The sequence below is a fragment of the Ranitomeya imitator genome, chromosome 4 (assembly GCF_032444005.1).
Source record: "Ranitomeya imitator isolate aRanImi1 chromosome 4, aRanImi1.pri, whole genome shotgun sequence".
Lineage (NCBI taxonomy): Eukaryota > Metazoa > Chordata > Amphibia > Anura > Dendrobatidae > Ranitomeya > Ranitomeya imitator.
In genome coordinates this window covers 30913815-30931889 of record NC_091285.1, presented here as the reverse complement: position 1 = coordinate 30931889, position 18075 = coordinate 30913815, and the positions used below count along the sequence as shown (strand labels likewise).

Here is an 18075-nt window from a genome sequence, read left to right as displayed (position 1 = left end):
CTTCCTTTAGTCGCGTTTGCAGCGTTTTCATGACATATTATGTATACATTGTCACATATTAACTTTCAGAACATTACTACTTACTTTCCTCATAATGTAATTCACGTCTCTCCACAAAATAAGCAAAAAAGAGTGAAGTCAACATAGCGATTAACAGGCGTATGTTATACAGCCATTATTATGGCTGGAGACCAGGTATAATCACACGACTTCAATGTATATTATTTGTGTACTAGGTTCGCCTGATAATACAGCTATCCTTTTATTTTTTTTTTTAACAGATATGTGTCCTTTCTGATTCTTGCCCTTAACAAAGATGGCCGCCACGGAACTTCTGAGGGGATGGGCCGTGACTGTGGTGGCGGAACGTTTGTTGACAGCCCCCTGCGGTGGTGGGAAGATTTTTCGGGTGCACGCTTCATCTCTTCCCATGTGTTTGGGCTGTAGAGGAGGAAGGCATGGATGTGCTGGCTGAGGAGTTTGGGACTCTCAGTCAGGAGCAGCTCATCGCCCCTGTGGCTACTGTGGAGGTGAGGAGGCTCTGTATGCTCACTATAGCAGTGCTCTGTGTGTGTGTATATATATATATATATATATATATTTACTACACTCACGTACATATTGTATATACCTTATGCGCAACGTTGTGTGTGTATATATATATATATATATATATATATATATATATATATACATATATATATATATACACACACGCAAACTATATACGTCTGCATTATGATAGTGTATATACACACTACACTCACACGATATGTCGATATATATATATATATATATATCATACATAGCTATGTGTAGATATATACATCCACACATATAACATGTTAAATACTATGATAATGCATATGTAGTGTATATGTATATATACACAGTATCCTAACATTCATATATACACACTATATATACTCGTATGTCTTGATAAAGTGTGTGTGTGTATATAAATACAGAAAAAGAAAACAAAAAGCAGCACCAAAAGAAGACAGAGGGTGCAAAAAATCCCTCCAGGTATATACCAAACCTCATGCTATTGTCCAGAAAGATGAAGGCAGCACTCCAATAGAAAAAATAAGTATTTTATTGGCCCATGTGCGACGTTTCAGTCCAAAGTGTGGACCTTTCTCAAATATATATATAAAATATATATATATATCACCCTAGGGCATTTTATGTTTCGTGTGGGGCCCCATTTTGCTCTAATGTCCAAATTGAAAAATAAAATAAAATTGAAAATGTTATGTTTTGATGCAGAATTGCTACCTAATATTTGTATATTTGTGTAAATATTCAGCATTTCACAATTTTTTTCCCCTTTTTTTTTTCTCTCTTCCTATCTCTCTTTCATGCTCTTTAGCATCAAAACGTAACACATTATAAAATGAAATCTTCAATACAAAACCGCCTCCTTTAAAGAAACAAAGTAATGGCGATAATCGGTGCGTGCAGAGTTCAAACATCAGGGTGGTAAAGGCCAGAGATGGGATATAAACCTACATTCTCCCTAACCCACCCCACCACTGTCCTCAAAGAAAAAACAAAATTCCTGCATGTAACACAGAGCATGTATCGTCTCATGGAAGGAGGGGGAATAAAGCTGGGGCTGACCATACGGCCATTAGTCCATTGCACAGTCAAAGATCTACATCACAGATGATTGGGCGACGTCTGCAATAAGCAAGTTGCAAAAAGTCATATTTGCTTTCATTTACTTTTTGTCAACTTGCTTGTTGTAGTCACAATGCGACCATATGTACATTATTTTCAGCCAAAGTCACCCCAGTTCCTTATAAACAAAACTTTAAGAAAAAAAAAAAAATGACTGTTTTATGTATGCAGCTCCAAGCCAGACCTATGTGTTTCTATTGCTCCTGCACATACCCCATTCCAGTGATGATGGCATCAGGAATCCAACCTGCAGTTCTAATGGGCAGGCTGGACTCCCGATGACTGTTCAGGTCGGTGATGTGGCTAAGCCTCTGCTCTGAACAGTGCACTTTCTCACGCTGCCAGCAGAGGCAGCATTGTAGGAGTGCAGAGTCACTGACGCTGCCCGAATCCATCAATACGCCTATCTCCAGAGCAGCGCTTGCAGGCTCTATAGCTAAAAGCTTGTAAGCGTGCACTCCTTGCTTAGGAACCAGCCACCTCTAGTAGATTATAAAGGTGGCCAGTAACCTAGGAAACGAGCAGTAAACTAAAGAATTAAAAATCCTTCTATTTTTTTTTAGAGAATTTTTAATAAGCTATAAATTGCAAAATTTATTGTTTTTAGAAGTTCTTAGCAATTTTACCCTTTTATTTTAATGAGACCGTTTAGTGACACCATGATTTAGTCTAAAAGACGTTTTATTGCATATACATCCCCCCAAAAAACTCTACATACTAGGTATCCACATGACCATAGTAACCTGAGGAATTAAGACAACAGTTATTTAGGTCAAAGCATGGACAAGTATAAAAAGAAAAAAATCCAATTTATATATAAGAAAGAGCCTCTAGATGTAATTTTTTTGCCGATTGTATGGAGATATATATGCATGTGTGTGTGTGTGTGTGTATATGTATATATATATATGTATGTGTATATATGTATGTATATGTATATATGTATGTGTATATATGTATGTATATGTATATGTATGTATGTATGTATGTATGTGTATATATGTATATATATGTATGTATATGTATATATATGTATGTATATGTATATATATATGTATGTATATGCATATATATGTATGTATATGTATATATATGTATGTATATGTATATATATATATGTATGTATATGTATATATATATATATATGTATGTATATGTATATATATATATGTATGTATATGTATATATATATAGATGTATGTACAGTGGGGCAAAAAAGTATTTAGTCAGTCAGCAATAGTGCAAGTTCCACCACTTAAAAAGATGAGAGGCGTCTGTAATTTACATCATAGGTAGACCTCAACTATGGGAGACAAACTGAGAAAAAAAAATCCAGAAAATCACATTGTCTGTTTTTTTATCATTTTATTTGCATATTATGGTGGAAAATAAGTATTTGGTCAGAAACAAAATTTCATCTCAATACTTTGTAATATATCCATTGTTGGCAATGACAGAGGTCAAACGTTTTCTGTAAGTCTTCACAAGGTTGCCACACACTGTTGTTGGTATGTTGGCCCATTCCTCCATGCAGATCTCCTCTAGAGCAGTGATGTTTTTGGCTTTTCGCTTGGCAACACGGACTTTCAACTCCCTCCAAAGGTTTTCTATAGGGTTGAGATCTGGAGACTGGCTAGGCCACTCCAGGACCTTGAAATGCTTCTTACGAAGCCACTCCTTCGTTGCCCTGGCGGTGTGCTTTGGATCATTGTCATGTTGAAAGACCCAGCCACGTTTCATCTTCAATGCCCTTGCTGATGGAAGGAGGTTTGCACTCAAAATCTCACGATACATGGCCCCATTCATTCTTTCATGTACCCGGATCAGTCGTCCTGGCCCCTTTGCAGAGAAACAGCCCCAAAGCATGATGTTTCCACCACCATGCTTTACAGTAGGTATGGTGTTTGATGGATGCAACTCAGTATTCTTTTTCCTCCAAACACGAGAAGTTGTGTTTCTACCAAACAATTCCAGTTTGGTTTCATCAGACCATAGGACATTCTCCCAAAACTCCTCTGGATCATCCAAATGCTCTCTAGCAAACTTCAGACGGGCCCGGACATGTACTGGCTTAAGCAGTGGGACACGTCTGGCACTGCAGGATCTGAGTCCATGGTGGCGTAGTGTGTTACTTATGGTAGGCCTTGTTACATTGGTCCCAGCTCTCTGCAGTTCATTCACTAGGTCCCCCCGCGTGGTTCTGGGATTTTTGCTCACCGTTTTTGTGATCATTCTGACCTCACGGGGTGGGATTTTGCGTGGAGCCCCAGATCGAGGGAGATTATCAGTGGTCTTGTATGTCTTCCATTTTCTAATTATTGCTCCCACTGTTGATTTCTTCACTCCAAGCTGGTTGGCTATTGCAGATTCAGTCTTCCCAGCCTGGTGCAGGGCTACAATTTTGTTTCTGGTGTCCTTTGACAGCTCTTTGGTCTTCACCATAGTGGAGTTTGGAGTCAGACTGTTTGAGGGTGTGCACAGGTGTCTTTTTATACTGATAATAAGTTTAAACAGGTGCCATTACTACAGGTAATGAGTGGAGGAAAGAGGAGACTCTTAAAGAAGAAGTTACAGGTCTGTGAGAGCCAGAAATCTTGATTGTTTGTTTCTGACCAAATACTTATCTTCCACCATAATATGCAAAAAAAATGATAAAAAAACAGACAATGTGATTTTCTGGATTTTTTTTCTCAGTTTGTCTCCCATAGTTGAGGTCTACCTATGATGTAAATTACAGACGCCTCTCATCTTTTTAAGTGGTGGAACTTGCACTATTGCTGACTGACTAAATACTTTTTTGCCCCACTGTATGTGACTGGTAAAATGATGAAGGGCATAAATGAAGAAAAAAACTAATTTGTTGGTCATTGTGAGGTTAATTTTTAATCTATTAAGCGTCTATAATTTTCAACACTATCACCAGTAAGACGTCTTCCCGTACTTTTTTAGTTTTTTTTATTATTTTAATATTGTATATTTATTTTTTGGCAGGAAAAATGGAAATTGCTTCCGGCTTTTTTAAAGGTAAGTTTCTTATATTGTGAAATTGTTTCGAAAAAATATCTCCATGACTAAGGATTAAAGGGTTAAAATTGGAAACTATCAATGAGTAGGGTACCAACGGCAATTGTTTTTTTATTCTTTTCATCTAGATTTGACGTGCTTTAATATTTAAGCCAGTTTTGTCTTTTGTCGGCCTTTTTTCCCTAAGGCTTTGTTCACACGCGCTGTTTCTTTTTACTGCGTTATTATTTTATTCAAAGAAGAAGCTGCGTTTATTTCAGTTCCGGCCAAAGCTCTGCTGTTGCATATGTCAATTATTTCATCATTTTTGTAGCATTTTTTTTTTCACCAAGAGAAACCACTGAGAACATGCAAAAAAAACTCTCCAAAAAAACCCAGCAACCGTCAGGTTTTGTTGAGATTTTTGCTGTTTTTGGAGAATAAAAACTGACTTTATTAAACATGTAATCTGCCGATAAAAAAAAATCATTTATAAAAAAAAAATAAAAAATGCAGTGTTTTTACTACCAAGTGAGCATGAAAAAAAGTTTCAAAAACGTTGGGTGTGAACACAGCCTAAGTGGTTCTGTTTGCAAAAAATAAATATTAACTCCTTAGACCCTCAGAAGCTAAAGCTTCGCTTATACACCAGGAGCTCTGGTGTATGTGTCATATATATCCACAGAGCGTCAGTCACCCTATGGAGGCCAAAGAAGAGGCGTAGCGCCCCCCGCTGGAGCAGTTTCTTTTCTAGTTTTATTTCAGAATTTTTTTTACTATTGTGCGTAACAGTACATCAGGCTGCATGCTTATAAACGGCTACGCCACTGCAAAAAAAAACCCCCAAAAATGTATCCAGCGCCGTGTACTTTTTTTTTCCTTTAAACTCAAACGTGCAGTTTGTAGCGCTGCAGGTCCGCGCAAGGATGAGCCGCACATAACTCGTTTCTTTTTGGGATTTTCAGGTGAAGGGTCTGGTGAAGCAGCACATCGATTCTTTCAACTATTTCATCAATGTGGAGGTAAGTTTCCCCTGGTGAAGAAGGTAGTAATGGAGCTCAGCTCGCCGGTGAGACCTGGTGGTGCCGCAAAAGGACTAGAAGTAGAGACCGGAGTGGTGGAGCGTGGTAATGATGCAGGACCTCATATATTCGCTTGTAAACTGTGAATGTTTCAATTGAGCTGTCATGGAGGGTTCTGGGATCCCACTAAAAGCACTGGAACCGACCACTTTTCTTACTTAATAAAAAAGATATATATATATATATATATATATATATATATATATATATATATATATATATATATATATATATATATATATATATATACACACACAGTGGGGCAAAAAAGTATTTAGTCCGTCAGCAATAGTGCAAGTTCCACCACTTAAAAAGATGAGAGGCGTCTGTAATTTACATCATAGTTAGACCTCAACTATGGGAGACAAACTGAGAAAAAAAAATCCAGAAAATCACATTGTCTGTTTTTTAAACATTTTTTTTGCATATTATGGTGGAAAATAAGTATTTGGTCAGAAACAAACAATCAAGATTTCTGGCTCTCACAGACCTGTAACTTCTTCTTTAAGAGTCTCCTCTTTCCTCCACTCATTACCTGTAGTAATGGCACCTGTTTAAACTTGTTGTTATTGTTATTGTTGTTATTATTATTTTAATATTATTAAATAATGTTGTTACCAAATTATTATGAAATCATGTCAAGTAACGTTATGATTTTATAATAATGTTTTAAATAATTGTATGATTATTATTTATAATTTATGATTATTACCGTATTATTATTTATTGTTATTTAATCATTATAATTTATTTAAGTTATGTATTTTATCAAAATATATATTGTTTTCATTCACTTTTTCATTTTAATTTTTTTTTGTTTTGCTTAGAAGTCATGGGATTGGATTAAACGCTGACTAGTAGTGAGTGACTCCTCGCTACTTGGGACTTTTTTTATTTTATTTTTATTTTTTTTTAGACACAATATGGAGACCTTTTTAAAGGCTTTAATTAAGAAAAGTGAACCCAAGTATAGAGGCGTGGAATATTAAATTGAAAGAAAAAAGTGATGTCCCCTTTAAAGAAGTTCACCAGGAACTGAAGGCCCTAACTTTCCTTTAAAGGGGTTGTCCAGATTTTGGACAAAAGTCTGCAATCACCCTGTCACTACAGACTGCTAATCCCCCCCGGTGTTGCCGATGTAAGAGGGTGGTCACGCGTCCGGAGGAGTGCGGTTTGCATGCTGTTTTGGGGATTTTTTTTTTCTAACGATTTTTCCCTTTTCTTTACCAGATTAAAAAAATAATGAAGGCAAACGAAAAGGTGACAAGTGATGCAGATCCGATGTGGTATTTAAAGTAAGTGAACCCCATGACTCTGTCCTGGCAGTGATGCAGATGATGGCCGCTAGCACCTCGGATACAGTTGACGCTGGGCCGAGGCTCATGGAGAATTACTTGTTGTAGGAGAGATTTAAAGGGCTATTCTAGTTATCACCTATCCGTGGGATCTGCCTGCTTAGACCCCCACCTGTTGCCAGAACAGGACACTTTTGCACCCTTTAAGATGGATCAGTCGTGCACATGCTCGACTGCTTTGAATTCTGCTTTGTTCCCCACTTAGGAACCACTTCTTTCCCTCCCATTTTGCACCCTGAACTCATCACTCTGGGGTAAAAAAAAACAGGTCAAGAAGGACTGTAAGCACATTGGTTACACCCCCTATTGTGCTCTATGAAGAGGGAAGGAAGAGTAAGGAGTAGAGTGAGAACAAGACTTAGCGAGACACAGAAAGATGGTGCTGAGCTTTCTAGCAAGTCTTTTACCTCACTCTGGAGTTGGAATCACATCTACACTGCTCAGTACTGATGTATAATGTCCGCCATACCTCTGCTTCTTTTACCTGTGCGCTAACTAGAGAATAATGAACAGGAATATCTCTCTCTGTGCTGTGTATTTATCGGTTAGTCTGCTCCAAGCAGCTCAGAATCGATTTCGAATTAGGAGCTAGAAGGGAAAACTGGTGAAAATACAGAATACAAGTCATAGAATGGCTAGACATAGTGTTACTAATCACATAAACACTTCAGCTCATCCTCAAAAGTTATATAAAAGGGACAGGAGCATAATCCGTCCATAAGTCCAGGTGGAAAATCGTATTTATGTGAATGTGTGTTCTGCAAGCTTTTTTTTTTTATTTTTTTTTTGCTAATACAACTTTTTTCTTCTATTACTGTTTTTTCAGGTACCTCAATATATATGTAGGTGTCCCAGATGTTGAAGAGAGTTTCAATGTGACCAGACCGGTATCTCCACACGAGGTATATACAGGTTTTGGTTTGGGTAACCATTTATAGGATTTCCATCGATCCTGAGTGTAGCCTTTTAAAGGGGTCGTCCAGGGTTGGGTCAAAAGCCTGCAGTCATCATGACTACTACTCATGCAGTGGGAATACTGGGGAATCGTGACAACATGACAGCAGACTTTGTCCTCAAGATTTGGACAACCCCTTTAAGGTTTGATACTGAATGTGGGAGCCTTAATAAATAATTATAAAAAATTACCGTATTTTTTTTTTTCCAGTGTCGCCTTCGGGATATGACCTACTCTGCACCAATCACGGTTGATATTGAATACACGAGAGGCAGCCAGCGTATCATCCGCAACGCCTTACCTATTGGCAGGTAACGAGGGGACGGTGTTGTGCGGACCTCCAGTCAAAGGTGGAGGCACAGTGTTAGACAGCTCGCATTGGTGCTGCCCGTGATCTGGAGACGTCACTCGTTAGCGCGACCGATTTCCCTTTAAGCATTCCGGAAATTTTTTTTTTCTTTAAAAAAAGCCCCCAAAACATTACTCACTTGATAAATCCAGTGCCATTGTGGTGGTCCGTGCCCGTCTTTGTGTTTATTCCTGCATTGCTGATGGTGCTGTACGTCCATGGCCTCACAGACCTCAGCCATGATGATGGTATTTTGCAGCTCATGGCCACCGCAGGGGGAAAAAAAATAGCTTTTCCAAATATTCTTGTTGCTCTTCTCTTTTTGCAGGATGCCGATCATGCTGCGTAGTTCCAACTGTGTCCTTATGGGCAAGACGCCGGCTGAATTTGCAAAGTTAAACGAGTGTCCGCTGGATCCAGGTATGTACAGTAGATAAAATGCAGCTTATGAATATCACGGTGTGTATGACGTGCTCTATACTACACATAGTATCCCCTACATCGCTGGGGGGGGTCTCTGCCACCAGTACCTGGTATCAGAAACCAGTCCCAGCGTCCCTACTGACTCCTCCGTGGAGGCGCTGGACTTTTTGAAGTGGTTTAAACTTCTGTAAATGGCACAGACGCCTTCATGGACAAGGTGATGTGTCAAAAATCAGCAATAAAGGGCTTGACGTCCCTTTAGTCTCCTTTACTTAAAGGGATTTTCCATTGCTTTGCCAACCCCATATAAAATAAAAGCAGCCTGTACTCTCCTCTGGTCCCACTGCCATTCCAGCGACTCAATGGAGGGCAGAACAGGATGTTTTTATTCACCATGGGTGATTATAGTAGTGGACAGCCCCTTTAAGGATTGGCTATTAAAGTTGCTGCAAATTGATTCCCAGGATCCAGGACATTGGACACATCAGTAATCAGGGCTCCATGTTTGGCAGCCATAGATTACTGTCCTGATCGATTTGCAAAAAATTCTATTGGTCACCATTTTAGTTTACGTGGCATAGGACTGTGGCATACGTTAGGACGGTGTTTTTTTTTTATCTTCCTTTGCTTTTTTCAGGTGGTTACTTCATTGTTAAAGGAGTAGAAAAAGTCATCTTGATTCAGGAACAGCTTTCGAAAAACAGAATTATTGTGGAGGCCGACAGGAAAGGGGCCGTGGGGGCCTCGGTTACAAGGTGAGGTTCAGGAAGTCAGATGAGGAAATAATGACAGCTTCCACATGATGGGAGACACAGCGGTGCCGCATATACTGTTCTATGAGTATCGTGCATGTGTCCTAATGACTTTCTCAGGATCTGTGCATGATTCTTGCTGGCCTCAGCATTGTTTACTTCAGTCTGATATTGGGTTGGAAATCTAGGTGCAGCCCGAGCCTGGGTGTGCGTCCCTGCGGGGGGCGAGCCTGGGTGTGCGTCCCTGCGGGGGGCGAGCCCGAGTGTGCATCCCTGCGGGGGGCGAGCCCGAGTGTGCGTCCCTGCGGGGGGCGAGCCCGAGTGTGCGTCCCTGCGGGGGGCGAGCCCGAGTGTGCGTCCCTGCGGGGGGCGAGCCCGAGTGAGCGTCCCTGCGGGGGGCGAGCCCGAGTGTGCGTCCCTGCGGGGGGCGAGCCCGAGTGTGCGTCCCTGCGGGGGGCGAGCCCGAGTGTGCGTCCCTGCGGGGGGCGAGCCCGAGTGTGCGTCCCTGCGGGGGGCGAGCCCGAGTGTGCGTCCCTGCGGGGGGCGAGCCCGAGTGTGCGTCCCTGCGGGGGGCGAGCCCGAGTGTGCGTCCCTGCGGGGGGCGAGCCCGAGTGTGCGTCCCTGCGGGGGGCGAGCCCGAGTGTGCGTCCCTGCGGGGGGCGAGCCCGAGTGTGCGTCCCTGCGGGGGGCGAGCCCGAGTGTGCGTCCCTGCGGGGGGCGAGCCCGAGTGAGCGTCCCTGCGGGGGGCGAGCCCGAGTGTGCGTCCCTGCGGGGGGCGAGCCCGAGTGTGCGTCCCTGCGGGGGGCGAGCCCGAGTGTGCGTCCCTGGGGGGGGCGAGCCCGAGTGTGCGTCCCTGCGGGGGGCGAGCCCGAGTGTGCGTCCCTGCGGGGGGCGAGCCCGAGTGTGCGTCCCTGCGGGGGGCGAGCCCGAGTGTGCGTCCCTGCGGGGGGCGAGCCCGAGTGTGCGTCCCTGCGGGGGGCGAGCCCGAGTGTGCGTCCCTGCGGGGGGCGAGCCCGAGTGTGCGTCCCTGCGGGGGGCGAGCCCGAGTGTGCGTCCCTGCGGGGGGCGAGCCCGAGTGTGCGTCCCTGCGGGGGGCGAGCCCGAGTGTGCGTCCCTGCGGGGGGCGAGCCCGAGTGTGCGTCCCTGCGGGGGGCGAGCCCGAGTGAGCGTCCCTGCGGGGGGCGAGCCCGAGTGTGCGTCCCTGCGGGGGGCGAGCCCGAGTGTGCGTCCCTGCGGGGGGCGAGCCCGAGTGAGCGTCCCTGCGGGGGGCGAGCCCGAGTGTGCGTCCCTGCGGGGGGCGAGCCCGAGTGTGCGTCCCTGCGGGGGGGCGAGCCGGGATGCGCGTGTGCATTTCAATTGGCGACATCTGCATCATAAATGAACACGCTCCCAATTATACATCTGCAGCGTCAGTAAACTTAAGGATTTTCTATGCAAATCTGGAGAAAGAACGACCATACCTATTGTAAGGGTAGTTATCGATTTTTGTAGTGTCATTTTACCTCTTGGATTTGCCTCTTACTCTATATTTTCGTGACGAGGCCGTTCTCCTGGAGCCTCGGCGAACCCTTTATGTAACTTTTTGGGTTTGCAAACTTTGATGTTTTTTTTCTCCTCTGAACCTTCAGATGAGCACCGGCTGGGGGTCTCCTGAACCGAGGCATACATGAGGCTGTAGAGTTTGGAGCAGGAGACCCCCGCAGCTGCTCCTGACCCTACAGTCCATACTTGGTTGGGGAGCAGAAGTGGTGACCCCTCCAGCACTAATGTCTCCTGCATTACATTTCTGCCTTTGGCACGAAAGGGACAGAGCAAGGATTAATTAATGTGAGTCACAATTTTTTTTAATTTATCCTTGTAATTTCTAAACTTTGAAGATTAATCTCAATGACTCTGTGTCATAGGAAATCTATATCTGGCCAAAATCTCCTCTGCGAGCAGAAAAATGATCTGGACCGGGGAACATTCACAACCTGAAGGGTTGTTAGTCTTTGTATTGATCTCAGTACAAGGACGCATTATTTATGTTGTGTTTTTTTTTTTTTTGTTTTTTTTTTTTTTAATTATTGCACAAAAATACATATAATCCATTTCCTCTAAATCATTGATCTTTAACGTAGATTTCCAGCTAGTGTGAAACTAAAACTCCTAGCATGCTCCGACCTCTGGGGAGTTGTAGTATCAAAGCTTAAGGAGTGATGAGGAAAAAATATAATATACTAAAACTTAACGTTTACTAAATTTAAATAAAAAAGTCAAAGTATACCTAGGACAAACATACGACAAACAATTGCAGTGTATAGGTGATCATGATTAACAGTGCTCAAGTTAACCCCTTCCCGACCTGTGACACAGCGTATGCGTCATGAAAGTCGGTGCCAATCCGACCTGTGACGCTTATGCTGTGTCACAGAATGATCGCGTCCCTGCAGATCGGGTGAAAGGGTTAACTCCAAGTACACCCGATCTGCAGGGACAGGGGGAGTGGTAGTACAGCCCAGGGGCTGCGATCGCTCTGATTGGCTGTTGAAAGTGAAACTGCCAATCAGAGCGATTTGTAATATTTCACCTATTAAAACTGGTGAAATATTACAATCCAGCCATGGCCGATGCTGCAATATCATCGGCCATGGCTGGAAACACTGGTCTGCCCCCACCGCCACCGATTTCCCCCCCCCCCCCCATCCTCCGATCACTCCGGTACCCTGCTCCGCTCCCCTCCGTCCTCCTTTCCGCTCCCCCCGTGCTTTTGTCTGCTCACCCCCGTACACTCCGATCCACCCCCCGGTGCTCCAATCCACCCCCCGGTGCTCCAATCCACCCCCCGTGCTCCAATCCACCCCCCCCCCCCCCGCGCTCCGATCCACCCCCCCATGCTCCCCCCCCCCCTCCCCATCATACTTACCGAGCCTCCCGGGGTCTGTCCGTCTTCTCATGGGCGCCGCCATCTTCCAAAAATGGCGGGCGCATGCACAGTGCGCCCGCCGAATCTGCCGGCCAGCAGATTCGTTTCAAGTGCATTTTGATCACTGTGATAGGTTTTATCACAGTGATCAAAATAAAAAAAAAAATACTAAATGAAACCCCCCCCTTTGTCACCCCCATAGGTAGGGAAAATAATAAAATAAAGAAAATTTTTTTTTCTTCCACTAAGGTTGGGTTAGGGTTTCGGTATGTGCACACGTATTCTGGTCCTCTGCGGATTTTTCCGCAGCGGATTTTATAAATCAGCAGTGCTAAACCGCTGCGGATTTATAGCGGATTTACCGCGGTTTTTCTGCGCATTTCACTGCGGTTTTACAACTGCAGTTTACTATTGGAGCAGATATAAAACCGCTGCGGAATCTGCAGAAAGAAGTGACATGCTGCGGAATGTAAACCGCTGCGTTTCCGTGCAGTTTTTCTGCAGCATGTGTACAGCGATTTTTGTTTCCCATAGGTTTACATTGAACTGTAAACTCATGGGAAACTGCTGCGGATCCGCAGCGTTTTCCGCAGTGTGTGCACATACCTTTAGAATTAGGCCATGTGCACACGGTGCGGATTTGGCTGCGGATCCGCAGCGGATTGGCCGCTGCGGATTCGCAGCAGAGTTCCATCAGGTTTACAGTACCAAGTAAACCTATGGAAAACCAAATCCGCTGTGCCCATGGTGCGGAAAATACCGCGCGGAAACGCTGCGTTGTATTTTCCGCAGCATGTCAATTCTTTGTGCGGATTCCGCAGCGTTTTACACCTGTTCCTCAATAGGAATCCGCAGGTGAAATCCGCACAAAAAACACTGGAAATCCGCGGTAAATCCACAGGTAAAACGCAGTGCCTTTTACCCACGGATTTTTCAAAAATGGTTCTGAAAAATCTCACACGAATCCGCAACGTGGGCACATAACCTTAGGGTTAGGGTTGGGGTTAGGGGTGTGTTGGGGTTAGGGTTGTGTTGGGGTTAGGGGTGTGTTGGGGTTAGGGTTGTGATTAGGGTTATGGCTACAGTTGGGATTAGGGTTAGGGGTGTGTTGGGGTTAGTGTTGGAGGTAGAATTGAGGGGTTACCACTGTTTAGGCACATCAGGGGTCTCCAAACGCAACATGGCGCCACCATTGATTCCAGCCAATCTTGTATTCAAAAAGTCAAATGGTGCTCCCTCACTTCCGAGCCCCGACGTGTGCCCAAACAGTAGTTTACCCCCACATATGGGGTACCAGCATACTCAGGACAAACTGCGCAACAATTACTGGGGTCCAATTTCCCCTGTTACCCTTGTGAAAATAAAAAATTGCTTGCTAAAACATCATTTTTGAGGAAAGAAAAATGATTTTTTATTTTCACGGCTCTGCGTTGTAAACGTCTGTGAAGCACTTGGGGGTTCAAAGTGCTCACCACATATCTAAATAAGTTCTTTGGGGGGGGTCTAGTTTCCAAAATGGGGTCACTTGTGGGGGGTTTCTACTGTTTAGGCACACTAGGGGCTCTGTAAATGCAACGTGACGCCCGCAGACCATTCCATCAAAGTCTGCATTTCAAAACGTCACTACTTCACTTCCGAGCCTCGGCATGTGCCCAAACAGTGGTTTACCCCCACATATGGGGTATCACCGTACTCAGAAGAAACTGGACAACAACTTTTGGGGTCAAATTTCTCCTGTTACCCTTGGGAAAATAAAAAATTGCGGGCTAAAAAATCATTTTTGAGAAAAGAAAATTTTTTTTTTATTTTCATGGTTCTGCGTTATAAACTTCTGTGAAGCACCTGGGGGTTTAAAGTGCTCAATATGCATCTAGATAAGTTCCTTGGGAGGTCTAGTTTCCAAAATGGGGTCACATGTGGGGGAGCTCCAATGCTTAGGCACACAGGGGCTCTCCAAACGCGACATGGTGTCCGCTAACAATTGGAGCTAATTTTCAATTCAAAAAGTCAAATGGCGCGCCTTCCCTTCCGAGCCCTACCGTGTGCCCAAACAGTGGTTTACCCCCACATGTGAGGTATTGGTGTACTCGGCAGAAATTGGCCAACACATTTTATGATCCATTTTATCCTGTTGCCCATGTGAAAATGGAAAAATTGAGGCGAAAAGAAATTTTTTGTGAAAAAAGAAAAGTACTTTTTCATTTTTACGGATCAATTTGTGAAGCACCTGAGGGTTTAAAGTGCTCACTAGGCATCTAGATAAGTTCCTTGGGGGGTCCAGTTTCCAAAATAGGGTCACTTGTGGGGGAGCTCCAATTTTTAGGCACACGGGGGCTCTCCAAACGCAACATGGTGTCCGCTAAAGAGTGGAGCCAATTTTTCATTCAAAAAGTCAAATGGCGCTCCTTCCCTTCCAAGCCCTGTTGTGCGCCCAAACAGTGGTTTACCCCCACATATGAGGTATCAGCGTACTCAGGACAAATTGGACAACAACTTTCGTGGTTCAGTTTCTCCTTTTACCATTGGGAAAATAAAAAAATTGTTGCTAAAAGATCATTTTTGTGACTTAAAAAGTTAAATGTTCATTTTTTCCTTCCATGTTGCTTCTGCTGCTGTGAAGCACCTGAAGGGTTAATAAACTTCTTGAATGTGGTTTTGAGCACCTTGAGGGGTGCAGTTTTTAGAATGGTGTCACTTTTGGGTATTTTCAGCCATATAGACCCCTCAAACTGACTTCAAATGTAAGGTGGTCCCTAAAAAAAAATGGTTTTGTAAATTTCGTTGTAAAAATGAGAAATCGCTGGTCAAATTTTAACCCTTATAACTTCCTAGCAAAAAAAAATTTTGTTTCCAAAATTGTGCTGATGTAAAGTAGACATGTGGGAAATGTTATTTATTAACTATTTTGTGTCACATAACTCTCTGGTTTAACAGAATAAAAATTCAAAATGTGAAAATTGTGAAATTTTCTAAATTTTCTCCAAATTTCCGTTTTTATCACAAATAAACGCAGAATTTATTGACCTAAATTTACCACTAACATGAAGCCCAATATGTCGCGAAAAAATAATCGCAGAACCGCTAGGATCCGTTGAAGCGTTCCTGAGTTATTACCTCATAAAGGGACACTGGTCAGAATTGCAAAAAACGGCCAGGTCATTAAGGTCAAAATAGGCTGGGTCATGAAGGGGTTAAAAAAAAAAAAAGGTTCGGTCTCGCCAGTATAAATTCTTACTCATGTCCTCCCAAACAACAAACAAAGTACTTAAACTGTTGATCTTTTATCCCTTTGATGTGATTTGACAGTACCATTCATAAAAAAAACAGCTAGAATTTAGTTGTTTGTTTAATCACAGGGGTTGTTGTGTATCAAGCCGAAATATCCATCGGTATTCTCTCTGTAATTCCAATTTGTTGAAATTGCAGCAGATGGAAATGTCACAGCGCTAAATAGTATACAGCATTATGCATCTCTCCAAAATGTGCAGACGTCACCCTCGGAGTATGTAGAGTGATATAAGGACCCCCCGAGTGTCTCCTGATCACAAATCAACAGCCTCCTATGTGTCTAAGAGACAGTGGAGTTCAGGTCTGAAGACCCCCAGTCGGTCTGTACTTTTAGGCATGTTTCATGAATTCAACCTTAGACAGAGTGGTCCGATAACCATGGTGGGGTGACCATGCACGTCCAGCTGCTGGGCGCTCTATTGTGTCAGCGCTTCTGTTTTTATTTTTTTGTGTTTTTTTTTTTTAATTAAATATTTCCCCCATGAAATAACAACTCTGGCACATATTTTCTTACAGCCCTGTATTGTGCCATTCCTCTTTTATCCCTCCTGGAAATATGTGAAGACATTAGCAACTGATTATCATTCTTGTCAATGGGACTTATCTCTACATGATGGGACATTGCTGACTGCAATGGTAGCACCTAGTAATAAAGTTTAAAAAAAATAATATCCAGGAGTAGCAATAGAGGAACAGAGGAATTTCAGGAATCTTTGTTAGGCTCACTAGGTAAGGTGGATCCTCCAAGCCCAAGGCCCGAGCGGGCGCACTGGCCATGATTGTCATTTCAGCAGGCAAGTGTTGCACTTGAGAAACAAGTAGCAGAGTTACTGAAAGCCGCAGGCAGACAGGAGAAAAAAAATTGGGAAGGTGGAAAGCTGTAAACTGCAGGTAGGCAGGAGACCTCCTGAAGACTATGGACAGGCAGCTGGTATGCTAAAACTACAGGCATGAGACCTCCAGAAGACTACGCCTCGGCAGCTGGGATGCGGGAAACCCTAGGCAGGCAGGAGACGTTCAGGAGACAAAGAACTGGCAGCTGGGATACTGGAAACCGCAGGTAGGAGACATCCAGTAAACCACAGAAAAGCAGTTAGGATGCTGGAAACCCTAGGCAGGCAGGAGACGTTCAGGAGACAAAGAACTGGCAGCTGGGATACTGGAAGCTGCAGGTAGGCAGGAAACGTCCTGAAGACCGTGGACAGGCAGCTGAGATGCTGGAAACTGCAGGTAGGAGACATCCAAAAGACTACGGATAGGCAGCTGGGATGCTGGAAACCCTAGGCAGGCAGGAGACGTTCAGGAGACAACTGGCAGCTGGGATACTGGAAGCCGCAGGTAGGCAAGAAACGTCCTGAAGACCGTGGACAGGCAGCTGTGATGCTAGAAACCGCAGGTAGGAGACATCCAGAAGACTACGGATAGGCAGCTGGGATGCTGGAAACCCTAGGCAGGCAAGAGATGTTCAGGAGATAAAGTACTGGCAGCGGGGATGCTGGAAACCACAGGTAGGAGACATCCAGAAGACCATGGACAGACAGCTGGGATGGTGAAAACCGCAGGTAGGCAGGAGAAGTCTAGAAGACCACATGCAGCCAGCAGAGCACGTCAAGGTGTACCGACACACTAAGCCTTAGTAATGCTGAAGTCTTAAGACACCGGTGTGTATCTTGGTAGGCCTCATATAGACCCAGGCAGATGATCAGGCCGGGCCATCTGCAAAGCCAGACGTGGAGCACCACAGAGTTTAGCGGACCAGGGTGAGAAGCAAAGCATGGATCCGGGACAGGCGCGTAACAATCTTGTTGTTTTATGGGGACTAATTGACAGGAGCCATATAAAAAAAAATCACTCCTGGAACTTCTTCATTCACGTCCTTCTTCGCTAACCCTGGTATATGTGTGATCTGATGGTGCAGCTTCACCCCAGCCATGGTGGAGCAAGAGGCCATGCTGCGTTCTTCTCCACTGGGGGTTAATTTGCTGCTTTTAAGGTACTTGCCTATTGAGGAAATCTCGAGATTTGAGATTTTATTCTGCATTTTTCCCTATTAAATAGTCTTTATTGTATTTGCTCTCCGTCTTGTGCAGCTCCACCCACGAGAAGAAAAGCAGAACCAACCTGGTGATGAAACAGGGCCGATTCTACCTGAAGCACAATACGTTGTCCGAAGATATCCCCATCGCCATAATATTCAAGGTGGGTCCGGCAGTCGCTGCAGCTAGTGAAAGTACAATAGCTGTACCTACATATATGGTGCCGTCCTAATCAGCGGTGCTG

General features: G+C 44.0%; 1 protein-coding gene across 1 annotated transcript in view; it reads left to right on the top strand.

The window, feature by feature from the left end:
* Positions 1-382: 382 nt before the first annotated feature.
* Positions 383-18075, top strand: part of POLR3B (RNA polymerase III subunit B) — a 144588-nt gene continuing 126895 nt past the window's right edge. Inside the window, exons 1-9 of the mRNA XM_069763464.1 lie at positions 383-530; positions 4675-4707; positions 5652-5708; positions 6999-7063; positions 7950-8025; positions 8289-8389; positions 8756-8847; positions 9488-9605; positions 17886-17994. Coding sequence (XP_069619565.1) covers positions 459-530; positions 4675-4707; positions 5652-5708; positions 6999-7063; positions 7950-8025; positions 8289-8389; positions 8756-8847; positions 9488-9605; positions 17886-17994 — 723 coding nt within the window. The 5' untranslated portion in view covers positions 383-458. The remainder of the gene's footprint in view (positions 531-4674; positions 4708-5651; positions 5709-6998; positions 7064-7949; positions 8026-8288; positions 8390-8755; positions 8848-9487; positions 9606-17885; positions 17995-18075) is intronic.